General features: G+C 37.9%; 1 protein-coding gene across 3 annotated transcripts in view; it reads left to right on the top strand.

Moving 5' to 3' along the window:
* The window catches only part of GRM5 (glutamate metabotropic receptor 5), a 552,376-nt gene that overhangs the window by 461,911 nt on the left and 68,836 nt on the right, over nt 1-21,629 (top strand). For all 3 annotated transcript variants that reach the window (XM_078058659.1, XM_078058660.1, XM_036081919.2), the window contains exons 6-7: nt 7,391-7,559; nt 13,312-13,438. In XM_078058659.1, the coding sequence (XP_077914785.1) occupies nt 7,391-7,559; nt 13,312-13,438 (296 nt within the window). The remainder of the gene's footprint in view (nt 1-7,390; nt 7,560-13,311; nt 13,439-21,629) is intronic.

Raw genomic sequence — 21,629 nt, 5'->3', positions numbered from 1 at the left:
TTTGGAACAGTTTCAGAAGAATAGGTATTAATTCTTCTTGAAATGTTTGGTAGAATTCCCCTGGGAAGCCATCTGGCCATGGGCTTTTGTTTGTTGGGAAATTTTTGATGACTGGTTCAATTTCCTTAGTGGTTATAGGTCTGTTCAGGTTTTCTATTTCTTCCTGGTTCAGTTTTGGTATTTGATACATCTCTAGGAATGCATCCATTTCTTCCAGGTTATCTAATTTGCTGGCATAGAGTTGCTCATAATATGTTCTTATAATTGTTTGTATTTCTTTGGTGTTGGTTGTGATCTCTCCTCTTTCATTCATGATTTTGTTGATTTGGGTGATTTCTCTTTTCTTTTTGATAAGTCTGGCCAGGGGTTTATCAATCTTGTTAATTCTTTCAAAGAACCAGCTCCTTGTTTCGTTGATCTGTTCTACTCTTGTTTTAGTTTCTATTTCATTGATTTCTGCTCTGATCTTTATTATTTCTCTTCTCCTGCTGGGTTTAGGCTTTATTTGCTGTTCTTTCTCCAGCTCCTTTAGGTGTAGGGTTAGGTTGTGTACTTGAGACCTTTCTTGTTTTTTGAGAAAGGCTTGTATTGCTATATACTTTCCTCTTAGGACTGCCTTTGCTGCATCCCAAAGATTTTGAATAGTTGTGTTTTCATTTTCATTGGTTTCCATGAATTTTTTAATTCTTCTTTAATTTCCTGGTTGACTCATTCATTCTTTAGTAGGATGCTCTTTAGCCTCCATGTATTTGAGTTCTTTCTGACTTTCCTCTTGTGATTGAGTTCTAGTTTCAAAGCATTGTGGTCTGAAAATAGGCAGGGAATGATCCCAATCTTTTGGTACTGGCTGAGACCTGATTTGTGACCTAGGATGTGATCGATTCTGGAGAATGTTCCATGGGCACTAGAGAAGAATGTGTATTCTGCTGCTTTGGGATGGAATGTTCTGAATACGTCTGTGAAGTCCATTTGGTCCAGTGTGTCATTTAAAGTCTTTATTTTCTTGTTGATCTTTTGCTTAGATGATCTGTCCATTTCAGTGAGGGCGTGTTAAATCCCCCACTATTATTGTATTGTTGTCGATGTGTTTCTTTGCTTTTGTTATTATTTGCCTTATATAATTGGCTGCTCCCATGTTAGGGGCATAGGTATTTACAATTGTTAGATCTTCTTGTTGGACAGACCCTTGAAGTAGGATATAGTGTCCTTCTTCATCTCTTATTACAGTCTTTGGTTTAAAATCTAATTTGTCTGATATAAGGATTGCCACCCCAGCTTTCTTTTGGTGTCCATTAGCATGGTAAATGGTTTTCCACCCCCTCACTTTCAATCTGGGGGGGTCTTTGGATCTCAAATGAGTCTCTTGCAGACAGCATATCGATGGGTCTTGTTTTTTAATCCAATCTGATAGCCTGTGTCTTTTGATTAGGGCATTTAGCCCATTTATATTCAGGGTAACTATTGAAAGATATGAATTTAGTGCCATCGTATTGCCTGTAAGGTGACTGTTACTGTATATTGTCTGTGTTCTTTCTGGTCTATGTTGCTTTTAGGCTCTCTCTTTGCTTAGAGGACCCCTTTCAAGATTTCTTGTAGGGCTGGTTTCGTGTTTGCAAATTCCTTTAGTTTTTGTTTGTCCTGGAAGCTTTTTATGTTTCCTTCTATTTTCAATGAGAGCCTAGCTGGATATATATATTCTTGGCTGCATATTTTTCTCATTTAGTGCTCTGAATCTATCATGCCAGTCCTTTCTGGCCTGCCAGGTCTCTGTGGATAGGTCTGTTGCCAGTCTAATGTTACTACCATTGTAGGTTACAGATCTCTTCTCCCAAGCTGCTTTCAGGATTTTCTCTTTGTCTCTGAGACTCGTAAGTTTTACTATTAGATGTCGGGCTATTGACCTATTTTTATTGATTTTGAGAGGGGTTCTCTGTGCTTCCTGGATTTTGATGCCTGTTTCCTTCCCCAAATTAGGGAAGTTCTCTGCTATAATTTGCTCCAGTATACCTTCTGCCCCTCTCTATCTTTCTTCTTCTTCTGGGATCCCAATTATTCTAATGTTGTTTCATCTTATGGTATCACTTATCTCTTGAATTCTGCCCTCATGATCCAGTAGTTGTTTATCTCTCTTTTTCTCAGCTTCTTTATTTTCCATCATTTGGTCTTCTATCTCACTGATTCTTTCTTCTGCCTCATTTATCCTAGCAGCTAGCGCCCCCATATTTGATTGCACCTCATTAATAGCCTTTTTGATTTCGACTTGGTTAGATTTTAGTTATTTTATTTCTCCAGAAAGGGTTTCTCTAATAACTTCCATGCTTTTTTCAAGCCCAGCTAGTATCTTTAAAGTGATGATTCTGAACTCTAGATCCGACATCGTACTAATGTCCATATTGAGTAGGTCCCTGGCAGTCAATACTACCTCTTGTTCTTTTTGTTGAGGTGATTTTTTCCGCCTTCTCATTTTGTCCAGAGGAGAATAGATGAATGAGAGAACAAAATGCTGACAGGGTAACAACGTCCCCAGAAAATATACTCTAAACAAATCAGAAAAGACTTGAAGCAGGAGGAAAAGAAAGGGAAAGAAAGAAAAAAGAAAAAGAAAAAAAAAGGAAAAGGAAAAGATAAAGATAAAAACAAACAAAAACAGAACAAAAAAAACAGAATATGATCAAATATGATCAGGCTGGTACTTAGATCAGTGCCACACACTAGATTTTGGGTGTATTTTGGTCTGTTAGAAGAAAATGCCCCCCAAAATTTTAAAGAAAGAAAAACTTATATATGTACAAAAATAAGGGTTGATATGATGAAGGGATGGAATATGACTGTAAAGGTGAAAATTATAAAAAATTTTATAAAAGGAATTGATAAGAAGTTGTTTGAAAAAAGAAAGAAGAGGATTTAAAAAAAAAAAGAAAGAAAAAGGGGAGAGAATGTGATCAGGCAGGAGAGTAGAAAAAAACCATACACTAGAGATTTAGGGTATATTTTGATCTGTTAGAAGAAACTATCTCAAAATTTTAAAGAGAGAACAACTTATATATATATATATGCCAAAAAAAGGGTAACTACTATAAAGGGATAGAATATGACTCTAAAAATGAAAAATAAGAATGTTTTTTTAAAAAAGGGATTGATAAGATGTTGGTTGAAAAAGGGAAAAAGAAAAATTCAAAAAAAAAAAAGACAATTAAAAAAAATTAACTTTGAAAGACTAAAGAATCATGGTAAAAAAGCCATGGATTGTATGTGCAGTATTCCCCTAGCGCTGGAGTTCTGCCGTTCTCATTGATCGGTAAACTTGGTCTTGGCTGGCTGTTCTCGCTGATCTTCTGGGGGAGGGGCCTGTTGCCATGGTTCCCAAATGTCTTTGCCGGAGGCAGAATTGCCCCACCCCTGCCGGTCTGGGCTAAATAATCTGCTCGGGTTTGCTCTCGGGAGCTTTTGTTCCCTGCAAGCTTTCCATACAGCTTTGGAGGACGAGAGTGAGAATGGAGGCCTCCCAATCTCCTCCCCAGAGGAGCCGAGAACTCGGGGCCCCACTCCTCAGTGCGCCCCCAGAGAAAAGCAGTCAGTCAGTCCCGTCTCCCCGGTCTTCGGCCGCACTCCGTGCTCCCCTGGCCTGTGACCGCGCGTTTCTATCTCTGGCACACGACCCCGTGTGGAGTCTCCAAACCCAGCGGATCCCTGCGGTGCGCTCCCACGCTGCTCCTCCCAGGGGAGGAAGGTGAGTCTCCCTGTATCTGCTGCTTGTTGGGTCCCTGCTGGAGGAGCAGTGGCCCAACTGTGCCCCGGATCACGGTTTATGACAACCCCGAGCTGAGAGCCTGCACCTTGGCTCCGTCTCTGCAGCCGGTTTTGCTGCTCCGATACGTGGGAGCTCTGCCACACTCAGGCACTCCCGGTCTTTCTGTGACCCCCGAGGGTCCTGAGACCACACTGTCCCGCGAGGGTTCCACCCCCCACCCCGCCTAGCCACCAGAGTGACGTCCCTCAGCGGAGCAGACTTCTAAAAGTTCCCATTTTGTGCTCCCCGGCTCTATGATTTGCCAGAAGCGGCCAATGGAGGCCCCTCCCCCGCCATCTATCCTCCCGAATATCGAATATCACCTCGTATTTACTTCTCCGCACATCCTACCTTCCAGAATGTGGTCGCTTTTCTGTTCAGAGAATTGTTGCTCTTCTTTTCTTCGATCTCCTGTTGAGTTTGTAGGTGTTCAGAATGGTTTGATCCCTATCCAGCTGAATTCCTGAGACCAGACGAAATCCAGGTCTCCTACTCCTCTGCCATCTTGCTCCGCCCCTCCCCCCTATGTCTTTTGATTGGAGCATTTACTCCATTTACATTTAAAGTAATTATTGATAGATAGGTACTAATTGTCATTTTATTATTTGTTTTGTGGCTGTTTCTGAAAATTTTCTCTTATCCTTTTCTTTCTTTTGTTGTTTCTTTCTTTAGTTCTTTCTTTTATGTTTTGCTGATTCTCTTTAGTGATATATATTTGGATTTCTTTCCTTTTATTCTTTGCATATTTATTAGTGGTTTTTGATATATGGTTACCATTAGGTTGGTATATAACCTCTTCTGCATATAGCAGTCTATATCGAGTTGATGGTCATTTAAGATTGAACCCATTTTTTACTCCTCTCCTCCCCACATTTTAGGTATATGTTATTATATTTTAAATCCTTTTATTTTGTGAGTTCCTTGACTGATTTTTTATGGGAATATTAATTTTTACTGCTTTTGTGTTTCCATTATGCTTTCACTTTTGGTCTGTGTTTTCCACTTAAACAGTCTCCTTTAATATTTCTTGCAGTCCCCTTTAATACTTCTGGTTTAGTGGTCATGAACTCCTTTAGTTTTTTGTTTGTCTGGGAAATTCTTTATCTTTCCTTCTATTCTGAATGATAGCCTTGCTGAATAGAGTATTCTTGGCTGCAGAATTTTCTCATTCAGCACTTTGAATATATCATGCCACCCTCTTCTGGCTTGCAAAGTTTCTGCTGAAAAAATCTGCTGATAGCCCTATGGGGTTTCCCTTGTATCTAACTGTCTTCTTTTCTCTGGCTGATTTAAACTTTTTTATCACTACATTTTCCTATTTTATTTATGATATGTCTTGGTGTGGGTCTGCTTTTGTTGATTTTGTTGGGGGTTCTCTGTGCCTCCTGGATCTAGGTATCTGTGTCCTTCATGTAAGGGAAGCTTTCAGCTATTATTTCTTCAAATAAATTTTCTGCCCCCTTTTCTCTCTTCTTCTTCTGGGGTCCCTATTATATGAATGCTATTATGTTCGATGGAGTCACCGATTTCCCTAAGTATATTCTCGTTTTGCATAATTCTGTATTCTCTCTTTTATTCAGCTTGATCACTTTCCATTGCTCTGAATTCTAGGTCACTAATTTATTCCTCTGCTTCTCACAGCCTGCTTTCATTCCATCAAGCATGTTTCTCATTTCTTTTATTGAGCCTTTTATCTCTGCTATGTTACTGCTTATCTCTGTGTCTAGGGTCTCATTCATGTCTTACACTCCTTTCTCAAGACCAGTGAATATCTTTATGTTTATTACTTTAAATTTTCTATCAGGCATCTTAGTGATATCCGTTTCACTTAGACCTCTGGCAGTGACTTTGTCATGTTCTTTCATTTGGGACAAATTCCTTCATCTTCTCATTTTGTCTAAGTCTCTGTGACTATGTTAGGAAATTCACCTACTTCTCCTGTTCTTGAGGGTAATGGCCTTATGAAGAAGAGATCCTGTAGTGCTTACAGTGTAGTATCCCCTGTTTCCCAGAGCCTGGGACTTCAACGAGTAGCTCCAGTGTGTGCTGCACATGCTCTGCTGTTGTGCCCTGGCCACTTTATCCTTTAGGCCAGTCATCAGCAGAGGTTCTCTTTGTCTATTTTGGGCAGTGTTGGGTCCCTGGCCTGAATGTGGCTCATTTTTACTAGGTGTGCTCTGGTCTGCTTGTGCAATGAGACCTGTTGTCACTGCCTCCAGAATCAAGGCCCTGAAAACTCCTGCATCAGGAGATGTGGTGTGAGCTGGGGTTTTGTCCCGTCCTGTTGGGGAGGCGGCCGGTCATGCTGGCATTTAGGCAGGCGTGACTGGGAAGGGTGGTTGCCCTGGAGCATGGGTCGGGGCATGGTGTAGCAAGTCAGGTAATGAGAGGTCAGTGCTGGGCTCACTACCACAGGTGGCTCTGTGTTTACCCTGAGGGGCAGTGCAGGGAAATGGTGCTTTCCAGTTCTTTCATTCCTGGAGGGGTCTCTCTGTGAATGGTGCTTCTCTGGGACATGCTCCAAGATGAGCACATACCCTCCCCACTGTGTGCCTCAGACAATTTCCAGCTCGCTGTTTCCATGCTGCATGTCTGCTGGTCATTTGCCTGCCTCTTCTACAAGAGTAACACCAATATCCTCCAGGTTCTCCTGGAGCCAAGCCCACTGACCTTTAGAACTCTAGGCTTTAAGCCCCACTGATTGCAAGAACTCATGAAATCCAGGCCCTCTTGCCTTCCTAGTCAATTGGTATGGGGATTTGTTTTCTTCAGGCACTCCCCTGTGTGTTGGTATTTCTCTCACCCTTCTCTGCAGCAGTGGCTCCCTCCCCACCACAGCAGCCATGACCTATTTCTCTCAGACTGAGTCTCCACACTTCCTACCTTCTTCAGTGAGGCCTCCTCTCTGTTGTGGAGTTTGTTCTGCTAGTCTTCAGGTTGATTTCTAGGGTATTTTGGATGATTTGATAGTTATCTAGTTGTACTTGAGGGACAAGACAAGTCTAGGATCCTTCTACTCTGCTGCCATCTTCCAGCCTCATAAATTCTTTTCAGACTTATTTTAAACATCATTCCTGAAAGTATCTTTTATACAATGAGTTTAGCCATTGATAAAGGGTAAGAAAAAAAAGGTAAGATCAGGCCCTATCCAGATTATCCCCACATTCCCTAAAGCTGAAGACAAGATTAAAGGTTTCCAAATTTCTTAACTTGGTTAGTAAAGGAAAATTTTGTCATTTTATTTAAGTGGAGATAAAAACCTTTCTATCTTTTTTAGAAGACTAACAGTAGTACTTGTTTAAACTTCTTGAAGTTATTTCAAAACTGTCTTTCATCCTGCTGAGGTCAAGTCACCTTCTCACATGGGATTATCTTCTATTTCAGGTATAAGCTTGATGGTAAAAAAAAAAAAAAAAAAAAAGTCTCTTAAGAGGAAGTGAAGCCAACAGGCTTTTTTGCTATTCTAAGCTTAGTGTCATGGAAAATTCCAGTGTCACTAATATGACAGTAGATACATTTTTGGGAAGTGAAGTCTATTGCTTTTTCATAGCTGAAAACTTATATCCTTAGCTAAATAATCATTATATTCTTGTTCTTAAGGTATGAAATAATGAATTTCAAGGAAATGGGAAAAGATTATTTTGATTATATCAATGTTGGAAGCTGGGACAATGGAGAATTAAAAATGGATGATGATGAAGTATGGTCCAAGAAAAACAACATCATCAGATCCGTGTGCAGTGAACCATGTGAGAAAGGCCAGATAAAGGTAAAATGGAGTCCATGTTTTTTTTAAATTTTTGTCGTAAATTAAAGTGTTCACTATCATTGGCTATTTCTTTTTAAAAAAAAAAGATTGATTTATTTATTTGAGAGAGAGAGAATGCATGTGTGTGCGCATGCAGTGGAGGTGGGTTGGAGGAACAGAGGGAGAGGGAGAGGAAGAGGGAAAGAATCCCAAGCAGACTCTGCCCTGAGCATTCAGCCTGACACAGGGTTCGATCTCACAACCCTGAGATCATGACCTGAGCAGAAATCAAGAGTTGGACACTCAACCAACTGGGCCACCCAGGTGCCCCATCATTGGCTATTTCTAAAACATTTAGATATTTGTCTTTTTACATTATAAGCTTCTAACGTCAGAAATTGTGTTTTGTGTTTTGTGTTTTTTTACTTTTCTCTCATTAATTCCTTTTGCTAGTATGACCCACAATAATCTTAGTAGTTGGACTGATTGAACCAGTTGATGAGTCTTGTTTGCCCACACCCTTTATACTCTTGTAAGCCTTTTAAAGACCTGCTTCTTGGGGATCAATAGTTCACAGTTGGAAACCACATTAATTTCTAATTAACAAATATTTATCAAGCTCCTAATAATGTAATAGTTTATATCAATGGAGCAAAAATAAGTAACACACATTTACTGCCAGAAGATTTATAGTCTAGCTGAGGAAAAATATCATGGGCACAAATAAGCAACATCATATAAAATGCGATGACTTCATTAAGAAAGAAAAAAAAACCCAGATGTATATATGTTCATATAAAATAAAGGGAGAGATTTCTTCTGAGTAAAATATCAGACACTGGACCATGAAGAATGGATATGATTTCAGAGAGAGATGTGGGAAAATGGTCACTTATGTAGAAGGAACAGTAATAGGGAAGATACAGAAGTAGTTGATTGAAGACTGTTCTGGAATAACAGTGAATAATCTAGGGTTCATTGCTTTAAATAGTTATTATAAAAGAGAAAGTCAAAATGATAGATTGAAGCCATATTTGTGGAGAGTTTTGAATGTCATACTAAGCAGGTTGAACTTAATTTTTATTAACCAGGAGTCAAAGTAATCTTGACAAAGGTGTTGACATAAGGTGGACTATAGTAGGTGAGATGCCTGAGTAGTTGTGAAACATGAATAGAGAAAGAAGAGACAAGTAAGAAGGACATTGTGATAATGATGACAAGAACCCTGGATTATGGAAGAAACTGAGAATGGAGAGGGAGCAGGGAGATATTTGATAGAAATATCATATAGAGAGGTATACTCAGTCAGCCCTGGCTATCAATTGGATGTAGGGTTGGAGAAGAAAAAGAAGTCTATGACAATCAATTGCAATTTCAATTCTTAGTAACTAGGAAGTGTCATAGTCAAGCATAGAAAAATGGGAATGGTTTTAGAGAAAGGCAATGGGTTAGTTTGGCGGCCTGTTGGTTTTGAGATATCTAGGCAGTGATAGAAAACATTGGTCTACAACAATGAGAAATAAGGCTGAAGATACAGATTTAGAAGTTAATTGAATAGAGCTGAAGTTGGAGCTGTTTGAGTAGATCAGTCACTGAACCTGAAAGTATACAGAGAAAATAAATGTAGACCAAGAATAGATATTGAAGATCTGCACTGAAAGCATAAAGGAAGAAGAAAAGGTAGGGTGAGGGACAACAGGTTTAGAGAGAGATAGAACCAGAGAGCACACTGTCATGTAAAGTGGTGTTCAGTGGAAGAGAGAGGTCAAGGAAGACAAGGACTAAGGGAAAGACAGGAAAATTGGGGTTAGCCCTTCATCTGGGGCCTTTTGGAAACAGAACTTGGAGATTAAAAAGGATAGAAGGATAACTGAGCAGCAAGAAGTGGTGAAAAGCAGGTAAGGGGCAGTCCTGGTAGTTTGAGGACATTGAAAAGTTACTTTTAGGCTAAGTAAGTTCTGGCCACACTTAGAGGAAATAAAAAGTCATGAAAGAAAGAATGAAGATATAATAAAAATAGAAAGAAGTTTAGTTATTGGGGTATAATGCCTTAGGGGAAGAAAAATGATATCAAAATAATTTATTCATCAAATAATTATTGAAATACTACAGTACCACATTTCAAGCGGTGTATACACCTGGAGCAGTTGACCTTGGTCTTTTCAATCAACCTCGTATTTACTCTGTTTGGAACATTTGAGGTATTCATTCATTGGTGATTACAAATGAAACTGAAATAATTCAGTATTAATTGTAAGATCTTCAAGGGGTAATTCTGAAGATTTGGTAAGCATAAGACCAGAAAGGAGAAAGACAAGGTAAATAAAGATAAATATAAATTTATTAATATCTGCTAAATGGCACAGTAGCTTATGGAGTAGCTAAAAATTTCTGTACGTTTTGTGATGGTACACAACAAGGGTTAGTAAACAACAGCCCATATGCCAAATCCAGTCTGCTGCCTGGTTTTGTAAATAAAGTTTTATTGAGGGGGGCCTGGGTGGCTCAGTCGGTTAAGTGTCTAACTCTTGATTTCAGCTCAGATCTGATCTCAGGGTCCTGGGATCGAGCCCACATCAGGCTCCGTGCTCAGTGGGGAGTCTGCTTGAGATTCTCTCTCTCTCCCTTTGCCCCTCCCCCCATTCATGTGTGCGTGCACGCTCTCTCTCAAATAAATAAATAAATCTTTTTAAAAATAAAGTTTTATTGAAGTACACCATGCTCATTTGTTTCTGTATTGTCTATGCCTGCTTTCATGCTATAATAAATAGAGTTGAAAAGTTGAGTTGCAGTAGAGACAGTCTGGCCCACAAAACCAAAAATACTTACTATCTGGTCCTTTGCAGAAAAAGTTTGCTAACCCTTAATATTCAGTGACAGTCTGCATCTTGCCCAGTCATCTTGCAATTAGACTCTGTATGTGAAATTCTTTTTAGACTCACTCAGAATACTGATTTTTCATAATTTCCATTTCCTCCTGTAGAAAGATAAGCCCGTGTAAACTACCACATGGACGTTATTTGTTTTGACCTTTCACAGCAAGACAATTTGAACCTGTAACTTCAAAATGCTGAATGGCTGATTTGGGAGATTTTTTTATATATCCTTTTCTACCCCATTCTACTGGGAATAACTTCCATGATGGAAGAATTTGACTCCCTAGTATCATATTTTTAATACTAGTTAATCTGTAATGTTTATTTAGTCTTTTTTTCATCCCAAATTTTATTTTCCTAACCATATATCATTTTCACTCCATTAAATATACAATTGACAACATTTTCTTAATATGGCTTAAAGATGTCACTGAGCAATTTCATTAAAGATGTCAACACCTCATGCCATTGTTCCAATTTATTAACTTAGTGTCCATGGAAGTACACTTGGTCTGGCAAAGGTTCAAATGTGTTACATACTGTTATTCATAAAGAAAGCATGACTACTTCCAGGGTCTTCAAAAAGAATGGGAATCACTATGTAACAGAATTATCGCTACCTCTTATACTCAAAATGAATATGAGACAGAACATATATATATCTCAAATTTAAAAAGTAAAAAAAAAATCAATTCTAAATGATCCGAAGCAGACATATTGAGCTGTCACCAGATTTTTTAAAAAGACTGTAATATTGGAATTATTCTTGGAAAAGGAAATGATCTTATTTTGGTAAAAAAAAAAACAAAAAACCTGAAATTTACACACCAGTGCAAACTAAAGCATGGGAGTGAACATATTTTTAGAAGGAAAAATGCAACTGCTTTTGTTTGCCATGCCCTAAGAAAGAGAATCCTTCAGTATTTCAAATGCTTGCTTGCATTACAAAATCTAGTAATTGTCCAACAATAGTTTTACCAAGCGTGGTTGAAATTACCTTAAAATCAAATTTATTTCTCTATATAAATATTTATATGCATATTACTAATAAAACACTTAACATTTTTAGAGTGTCCTACAGTTTACAAATCACTGTGATATTTTATTTAATCCTCAGGAAAGCCAATAAAGCTAGATACTATTTAAAAAGCATTGGTCTTGGGATCAGCTGGGGGACTGTTCAAAGCTGCACAACAATTTATTTAGTGGCTACAGGAAAGACTAGAACCCTGGTGCCTCTTGATTCTCAAGGCCAGAACTCTTTCTACTACATCTTTCAAAATATCATGAACCCTATCTTTATTGTTTTTAAGTTTTATTTTAATTCCAGTTAGTTATACATAGAGTGTTATATTAGTTTCAGGTATGCAATATAGTGATCCAGCACTTCCATACCTCACCCAGTGCTCATCACGACAAGTACCCTCCTTAATCGCCATCACCTATTTCACCCATCCCCTCACCCACCCCTGAACTCTACCTTTATATAGACTAATAAGGCTCCGTGTTTATGAGCATTAGCCTTGAAGTCCAAAGGTTATTGTTTGAGCCTTCATTTATCCGTATGTGTTATGTAAGCTCACTACACCTCAGTTCTCTCCCCTTAAAAAAAAGAACCAAATAAAACCAGCCACCTTCAGCAGAGCCACTTTCATGTTTTAATGAGATAACAGCATACGGCACGCAGAAAACAGCCAATAAGTAGCATTATTATGAAGAATACTTTAGGTAGATTAAACAGGTCTAATTAGCAACTCTGCCTCACTTATCTGGTTATTTTAAGGAAAGGACGATTCAGACCCTCAGACCCTTTCGTCATCATTTTCTCCTTGTGTGGTTGCAGTGTAAAGAGCCAGCAAAAGGGATAGAAAATACAAAGAAAGACGTGCCAGATTACATTTGTATACGGCTATCAATATCTAGACATTGTTACTATAGAAGGTCAGTTAGAGTGTCAGCATGGAGGACAAGGAGTATACTGTGTAATCATCGCTGTGTCTTTTGTTATTGCTGGTGATTAATCACAGTGTTAATTATTTATAGAAATGTTTAATGAATGCTGTCTCTATTCCACAGAGGCTATTCATGCACCAGTGGTGGAAAAAAATAAAAGACATCCATTTCTAAAGAATAACATCTGGGACTCCTTCAACTGTTAAATTATTTCAATTATTTTCCATTGCCTTAAAAAAATCTAACAGATGAAGGGGTATATAACAGTCTCAATGACCTTATCCACCATCATCCCAAGCAAATCAAAGCTACTGGAATAGGAGAGAATGAGCTGTAAGTTATTGAACCAGATTTTGAGTAGGAACAGAGACCAAGAGATGAACTCCAGAAAAAAAAAAATAATGTTCTACCTCTTAACTCAGTAGAAATTCCTAGTGATAGTGATTTTTTGATCAATATGGGTAGATTTTTGAACTGTAGCAGGTATATGATGTTTTTTTGCTAAAAATTATTCAGCTAGTGGAGGGAAGCAAAGGTAAATTCAAAGAGTAAAAGTTCTTAATTTTAGAGAAAGACAGATGCAGACTCTGGGGAAAATTCAGTTACATACATATATATGTAAATGAATGTATTTATATATGAGCACAAACACAGGCACTTAATTAAATATAGATATTTAAAGCTAAGTATCCAAAGACTTGCATTTAATTTAATTCCAGACCCTGTCACCAACGAATTTTATGATGTGGACTGATCACTGAAACTCAGCTTCAGTTTCTGTGATTATAAAATGAGAATATTAATACATATACTGCCTATCTGATAACACTTGAAATAATTTATGTGAAAGCCATTTCTGTTTTGCAAAAGAGCATATTTGAATAATGGATTGCTGGATTTTCATCTATACAAAAAATAATGAAAATTTTAAACATTTACCTTAGGTGATCCGGAAGGGAGAAGTCAGCTGTTGTTGGACCTGTACACCCTGTAAAGAGAATGAGTATGTCTTTGATGAGTACACCTGCAAGGCGTGCCAGCTGGGGTCGTGGCCCACTGATGACCTGACAGGTATATGTATCACAATGTCAGCTGGGGTACATGCCTCAAAAGTCAACTGCAAAAGGACACAGACATGGGTGGAGGGGGGTCACATCTCCAAGTATTTATCATCTGGGTGGTCTTGTTCATGTGACAAACAATTCCCTTAGGGACAGAAGCCTTCCCAATGCCTGGGCTGATCACGAAAATCTTTACATCACAGGGAGAGATTGGTCAATATTCCCACCGTCACCCCCAAAGCAGATCAGAATTCCCAGGTTTTCTACTGGATTTTTCAGCCCATCCTCAGGATATTCCCAGAAGGTCCTAAGCAGGGCCCCAGTTAACCATCATTTTAGGTGGAGAAGGAGAGCTATATGCCAGGAAAAGGCTAAAATATGTCATGACATATCCAAGAGCAAAAAAAGTAGCACAGAGTTGGGTGGAAGTTGGTCGAAAACTTTGCTACTCTTAGTACTTTTCCTTAGTCTAAACCACAAAGCTCTAACTAATGAGTTTTTGAATAATGTTAGCGCGGGGTAAAACTCATCTCTGCTTGGGTTTTTGTTTTTGCTGTTGTTGTTTGTTTTGTTTGTTTGGCTTTTGTGTTGTTTTGGTTTGGGTTCTTTTTTTCTCCCAAACATGTAAAGGAATATGTCATTGTGTTCTCAAGAATATATTTCATAGCTATTTCTAATTTTTACAGTATAAAAACAGAATATAATACCTTTCATCTTTTCTTCCAATTTATTCAGTAAACATTTATTAAATGCATATATTACATGCCTATTTTCCTACCATTGAAATAAAGATATAGAAATAAATATGCAACATCTATCTTAAAGAAGTTAATAAGGGGGTGTCTGGATGGCTCAGTCACTTAGCGGCTGACTCTTGATTTTGGCTGAGGTTGTAATCTCAGGGTCCTTGGACCAAGCCCCATGTCGTGTTCCACACTCAGCGGAGAGTTCTCTCTCTCCCTCTTCCTCTGCCCCTCCCCCCTAAAATAAATAAATAAATCTTTTTTAAAAATTGAAGGGGGGAAATTGGACAGGGAGACGAACCTTGAGAGACTATGGACTCTGAGAAACAAACTGAGGGTTCTAGAGGGGAGGGGGGTGGGGGGATGGGTTAGCCTGGTGGTGGGTATTAAAGAGGGCATGTATTGAATGGAGCACTGAGTGTTATATGCAAACAATCATGGAACATTACATCAAAAAATAATGATGTAATGTATGGTGATTAGCATAACATAATAAAAAAATAAATTAAATTAAATTTAAAAAAAGGAAGTTAATAAAAGGAGTGCCTGGGTGGCTCAGTCAGTTAAGCAGCTGACTCTTGATTTTGGCTCAGGTTGTGATCTCAGGGTCCTTGGACCGAGGCCTACATCAGGTTCCACACTCAGTGGGGAGTCTGATTAAGGATTCTCTCTCTCCTTCTTCTTCTGCCCCTCCGCCCTAAAATAAATAAATAAATCTTAAAAAAAAAGAAGTTAATAATGGAGGCAAAAAAGTAAAAGTATTAGTACAATATAATAAAAGGCAGATTTGTGGACATGGAATATGAGGAAAGGACCTAGACAACTTGGTTTTCAAGGAAAATAAGAGAAAAAACAGTCCAGGCAGAGGGCCCACCATGTGGGATGTCAGGTCATCTAGTGGTTTTACAATTACCATAGATCTAGTATAAAACTCCTAGAGGCTAGAAGATCATAAAAATCAGTGTTAGACCCCATCCCTCACAGGATGAGAGATTAACCAGGGTAGTTGTGTTAGCAATTTCAAATGCCTGGTTCTATAAATCCTGTGATCCTGGACCTTTTGAGACCAGCTCACATTAAGACTCTGTTTCAGTGATTGGTATTTATATGGAAGACTTCCTTTAAAAAAAAAATTTAATGAAACATCCAAGTGCCTTCTAATAGTATGTGAGTCCTGTTTTTACCATCAGACCATAAGCTTTCTGATACTCATACATCCTGGTATCCCCAGAGCCAACTCAGTGCTGAACATAAAACCTTCAATAAACTTAGTTGAATGGATGAGCTACAGCACACACACGCACACACACACACACACACACAGACAAATTGTGTTTAGTATGAAATAAAAGAACAAGAATAAAGAATTGAAAATATTAGGGAAGACATAATTTAAATTTGTAGTTATAAAAGTTCTCTTTGAAGATGTGAAAATTAGTTGAGGCCTAAATGATAAACAGAAATAGCTAGCTAAGAGTGGTGAGAAGGGCATTTCTGGTTGAGGGAAAAACACATATAAGGTCTGTATATGGGTAAGCAAATGGGAAAATCAGAAAGGTAGCAGGAACTAGATCATATATAACCTTATAGAACATGGTCACGATTTGAGTGTTTGGTATGAAGTATAATGAGAAACCATTGCAAGGAGTGTAGTAGAAAAAAACCCAACATGATTGGATGTATATTTTCAAAAATATATTCTGATAGCTGTACAGGAGAATAATTTGGAGAGGGTTGGAAGGTGGGAGAAGGGACACAGGTTGGGTAGTTACTGCAGGTTGCTACTGCAGGCAGGAGTTCTTGGTGTCCTGGACTAAATAGTGCATTGGAAGATTTGAGATACACTTTTGAAGTAGAATCAATAGGGCATTTGGCTGCAGTAGATATTATGGAAGGGTACCAAATTTTCTGCCTTGAAGACTGAAGAAATAAATGCATTATTTGATAAAGATCAATAGTTTGGTTTTCGACAAGATCAGTTGTCTTTGTGATTTTCAAGTATGGATTAATTAATTTACCAAATGAAGTACGAATTAATTAGTTTAACAAGCTCCTTAGTTTGAGCCAGAAAATGTAATAGGAACCAGTACAAAATATAGTCAAAGTTTTCAAGAAACTTATAATCTAGTGGGGTAGAAGCACATAAACGGTAATGACACAGTGTACTAAGGGCTGCGGGTAGATAAGGAATGAACAAAGTATTATGGAAGAATGAAGGAGGGCATCTTTAACATGGAGAATTCGAGAAAGTTTAACCTTGAGGCATAATCTTCAGCTCACTTTTAAAAAAGTGAAGTTCATATTAGAAAGTGTGCATCAAGGCTTTGAATGACACCACCTTTCTCCTCAATGCTCCAACCAAAATGAAGTGAGCCATCTTAGACGCTTCTCTATGCCTGGCCACCCATATCCAGTCACTTGTCAAGCCTGGCTATTTGAATTGCTAAATATTCTTATTCCTTCCACTCCCCTCTATTTGTACAACTCTTCCCTTGACTAGGTTCTCATCATCTCACATTTGAACATTGTGGTAATTTCCCAGTGTATTTCCCTATTCCCAAATGTATGTCACATACCTCTAAGTCTACTTTTCATCTTGCTGCTGGATATGTATCCAAAATACAGTTTTGTCCCTTTTGCTTCAATGCTCAACACTTGCCAGGGTTTTTGTATCTCTACTGGATATAGTCCAAGTTCTTTAACATGACATACAAAATTCCCTCTCATCCCCGCCCTCCTATAATCTTTCTAGTTTCAGTCACTACCACTTGACAACTCTCATTTTACCTTCTAGCAGCAAGGGGTGTTTATAATGCATTATCTACACACAATGCCATTTTATTCCTCCATGTCCATACCTGTGTTATCTTCTCTGCTTGGAAGGCACTTACTCCTCTTTACTTGAGTAACTCTGACTCATCCTTTCTTACTCCATTCAAATGTGACCTTCTCTATGAAATCTTTGTTGAGGTACTCAGACTGAGAAGCCCCTTATTCTGTATTTCTAAAGATAAAGCAAATTCTGCTTCCCTCTTTACATCAGTTTTCAAACTGGATTTTAATGGCTTTATCTTCCTCTCCTACTGAATCATTAGTTTCTCAAGGATGTAACTCTATCTCAATCATATTTGCATTCCCAGCATCTGACATGATGCCTGGCACAGAGCAGTCACTCATTCTCTATATGTCAACCAGCAGGAAAATTATGGGGAGTGTAAGAAATGAAGATGAAAGTATGTATTAGGGCCATCCTGTGAAGACAGCCTTTAACTAAAGAGTTTGGACTTTATCCTGTAGACAGTGTAGGGCCAGTGGAGGTTTTTAAGCAGAAGAATGAAATGCTTTTCCTCTGGCTACATGCAAACATGTGAGTGGGCATGTATGTGGGAGTAGGGGAGGAGAACTGGGGGCAATAAATGCCAAACTTAAAAAGGTCTCCGCATTGATATTATGTGAAGTTTAACCTTTAATTGAGATCTACGGCATTTTTCCAAGGAGCCTATAGCTGTTTGCCACCCTATCTCACTGACTCTGATTCAAACTAACAGATCACTTGGGGCTGCTCTCTAGCCAGAAGATTGTTCTGATGGCTTCAGCTCTTCCAAAGCCACCACAGAGATGCCTGGGGCTAGCTTCAGGGAATATGTTTTTTTAGTCTTCCTTCCACCCGCTTGGCTTATAGTTACCCTACTGCAGCCCTATAACATGACAGCTCAGGTCACCTCCTCTGGGTCAGTGCCCTCACTGTGATAATAGATAACAACTACCACATACATTATGCTTTCTACATGTCAGGAACTGTTTGAAGCATCTTACAAATGTTAATTTATTTAATCCCAACACAATTCTGTAAGAATGGTAGCATGGTCAAGAGATCTGGGCCTACTATCAGGTGAATAATTGTTTAGAAAAACAACTTGAGGTGGCACTGACATTAATGTCTACCTATATATTTATCCATATATCTGTATATTTGTATGTATTCATATGATAGATGGCTGAAATGAAGATGACTCACTGGTAGGAAAAGATGTTTGTGAGTGCTAGGATTGTGGGTGACTTTTTCATACACATATATACATATGTGTGTGTAAACATATATGCATATAATATTGGATTATGTTAGGAGAATATATTTCCATCAATAAGGCTATTAAAATAAATTTAAGCTAGCCATATTCTTAATAGCTATCATAAATTAGCAGGAACCAGGAATTAAGAAAAGAGAGAAAGAGAATCTGACATGGAAACCAGGAGGAAGAAGAAAAAAAAGGAGATTTAAAAATGGAGGATGAGGGAGGACAGAACACAGACAATGTCCCTAATCCAACTTATTTTCATTGAGACAGCAAGTCGTTATTCTTTGTCTAACACTCTTCAGATGTCTATGTTAGCAGGGAATAGGATAAATGGGATCCCTGCCCTCAAAGAGATGATCATCCTAAATATTGATGGAGAATAGTGAGATGTTGAGTGTTAGAGCACCCAAGGGCATAGGATCCTCTATCAATGGAAGCAACTTAGATGAGTTTTAAGTTTGCTTCTTCCATGAACACTGGACATGCAAGAATTAAAGGAAAGGTGGAAGTTGGCCAAACTAAAATGAGAGAGAAGAGTGTTTGGAGCATAGAATACAAGAACTGAGGAGGAACAGAGATTTTGGGGTAGAGGGAATGAGACAGACAAGCTAGGCAGAGGCGAACTCTTGGAGGCCTTTGTAAGCCATGGTAAATAGTTTGAAGTTTATTCTAAGGGAAATTAAAAATCATTATTGAATCATTTAGTCATTTGTTCGACAAATATATACCTAGCACTTCCTCTGCCCCAGGCAATGTTCTAAGGGCTGAAAATATTTCCATGACTAAAACATAAAATTCTCTGCCTTTATGATGTTTACATTCTAGTGGAAAAAATAGTTTGGAACAAGGCAATTACCATCTCCAGTAATGTCCAAAAACTGAATAAGGAAGTTAACGCAATCATGGTGGACTGCTCTATAAATATCATTCAAATAGTCACAATGTAAAGAGTGAATATTGTTTAAAAACGGGATTTCAGAACAGTGGTTTCATCTGGAGAGAGAGAAGGGAGGGAGTCAGATGGGAGTTACAAAAGAGGTTTCAATTTTTTCCAAAAGCTGTGTGTGTGTAATTTGAAACAATTATGACAAAATATCGCCATTTGTTAAGTCTGGATTTTTTATGTTTGTTCTCCAATTCCCTGCATGTTTACAATCTTTAGAACTTAAATTACTTCATACTATTTGAGCTATTCATATATTGAATACTGAAAGATACAATTTAAAAATGAAGATTAAAATGGGGATTTTAAAAGGAGGATAAGAGAAAAACCACAGTAATGAAATTTTGCAAATCACAATGTGAATCTGGTTTGGACTATGATGATGTGGTGGGGAAAAAAGAGCAACAGAGAGATCTGATTAGGAATTAAAAACAAAAGAAGGTAATTGTTTCCCTGAGAGAAGAGTGCAACTGCAGTCTAGTCTGGTTTGATCAAGGAAGGAGGGAAAACTAGTGGAAAGCAACAATTGGGGTTCAGTATTCAGGGAATTCCTTAAAAGCTTCTGCCAAGACAACTTTTTCATTGCACACCATTCCCCACCAGATAAATGCAAAAACTGTCCTAGAAAGAATCTTTAATTTGTTTCTCTCAAAGAATTTGGGATTGGTTAAAAGTAACAGATCTTTGGCTCCTCTGTCTAAAGCCAAAGCCACGGGAAACCCTTTCAGGTGGATTTGCCAGTCTGGCAACCTTCAAACAAACTAACTGAAAGGAAAAAGCAAAAACAAAATGACTTTCCAGAAAGTAACTCAATGAGAAGCTTTATGACAGGAAGTTATAACGATTTCCTGCTTTTCACTTATAAGGAAGTGTATCTTATTTATTTCCAATGCAGAGCTGTAAAATAGAGGGAAGGCAGGGCATATCAACATTTTAATGTCAATAGGAACATTCTTTTGGAAGTTTCTTTGGTTCCCTGAGTTACCTAATTGCTTTGGAGGTGGGAACCTTTGTATCATCATTAAGGGAGAAAAGGAGAAGAGAGTCAAACAAAAGGGAGTTGGTGGGAACTTGGGAGGGATTGGAGGATGAGCTCCAAGGGGACTAACCACTCAAGTTTTATAACTCTGGCATTTCAGCTACTCTCTTCTTAAAATAATTACTTCATTTGTGTTCCTCAGTTTGTCCCCTTTTCTTGGGACTTTTTTTTGCCTTTTAATAAATAAGTACATTTTAAAAAATATAGGGAAGATTGATTTTCACTATCAATAATTATAACTATCTTAAGCATTATCCTTTTGAATCCTACAAGGTAGATATTGCTATTTTATAATTGAATTATTTAAGACCAGGAAGATTCTGTAAATTGTTCAAACTAGTGATTGAACTAATTGACAAAACTAGTGGAAAATCAAGCCTAAGTACTGTGATTTTACTGTTTTATGCTACACGACCTTCCTTTCTCCACCAGCATATTTTGGAGTCCCATATTATCCAGAAATTATAGAAAAGAAAAAAATTCAGCTTTCAAGCTGGTCACATATTAATTATCTCAAAGTTGCTGTGATATTTTCATTTCAAATGTGCTTAAAATATGCTGCCTGTTTATTACAATTTAATTTGGATGAGGAAAGGGGTAAAAAAATCCTTGCCATGTATTAAATATTATTTGCTTCTGATTCTCTAGGAGAGATCTGTTATGAGTTTAGTTGAGAAATTGGTTTATTTTTATCATTATGATTATAATAAATAGTTCCTGTTAATATTAAACACAGAACAGGTTTTCATAAATGGTGACCTCTAATTTCTTGGCTTCTAGGTTAGGTAGTAATTTGAATAGGAACATATGTTATACCAGCTGGTTATTCTATCATTCATTCAACAAAAGTTCTTTTATCAAGTTTCTACAGTGTTGTCAACTGTGCAAAGTACTATCGATAGAGATGTAAATGGAAGGTGCCTGAATTTCCATTTATATAGAATCAAATGTCCTTAACAGAAGAGGGTTGACCTGCTTCTCTGTCTCCCACTCCCCCTGCTTGTGTTCCCTCTCTCACTGTCTCTCTCACTGTCAAAAAATAAAAATTAAAAAAAAAAAGTAATTGCATTAAGAGATAACCTATGATATATGCTATAAAGGAACTATAATGCCGGGTTCACCGGTGACACATGATAGTAATCGTGAGCAAATAGTTCGAAGTAGGTGCAAACATAACACTGGGCATGGGACACACAGTGATCATGGAGACACAGATCCTACCCTCAAGTATCCCAGGGCCTGGGCAGACAAATGTACTAATAAAAAGGCCATTTTAATGTAATATATTAAGTATGCCCAGCATATAGGAGAAATTGATTTAATGTCTGTCCACTGAAAGAATATAAGAGAGAAGAGGAAATAAGAGAATGAACAAATAAACAAAGGAAAGAAACCAA

This window comes from Halichoerus grypus, chromosome 11, assembly GCF_964656455.1.
Source record: "Halichoerus grypus chromosome 11, mHalGry1.hap1.1, whole genome shotgun sequence".
In the NCBI taxonomy this organism is placed as follows: domain Eukaryota; kingdom Metazoa; phylum Chordata; class Mammalia; order Carnivora; family Phocidae; genus Halichoerus; species Halichoerus grypus.
Note: the sequence above shows the minus strand (reverse complement) of the source record. Positions and strands in the feature narration are given on the sequence as shown.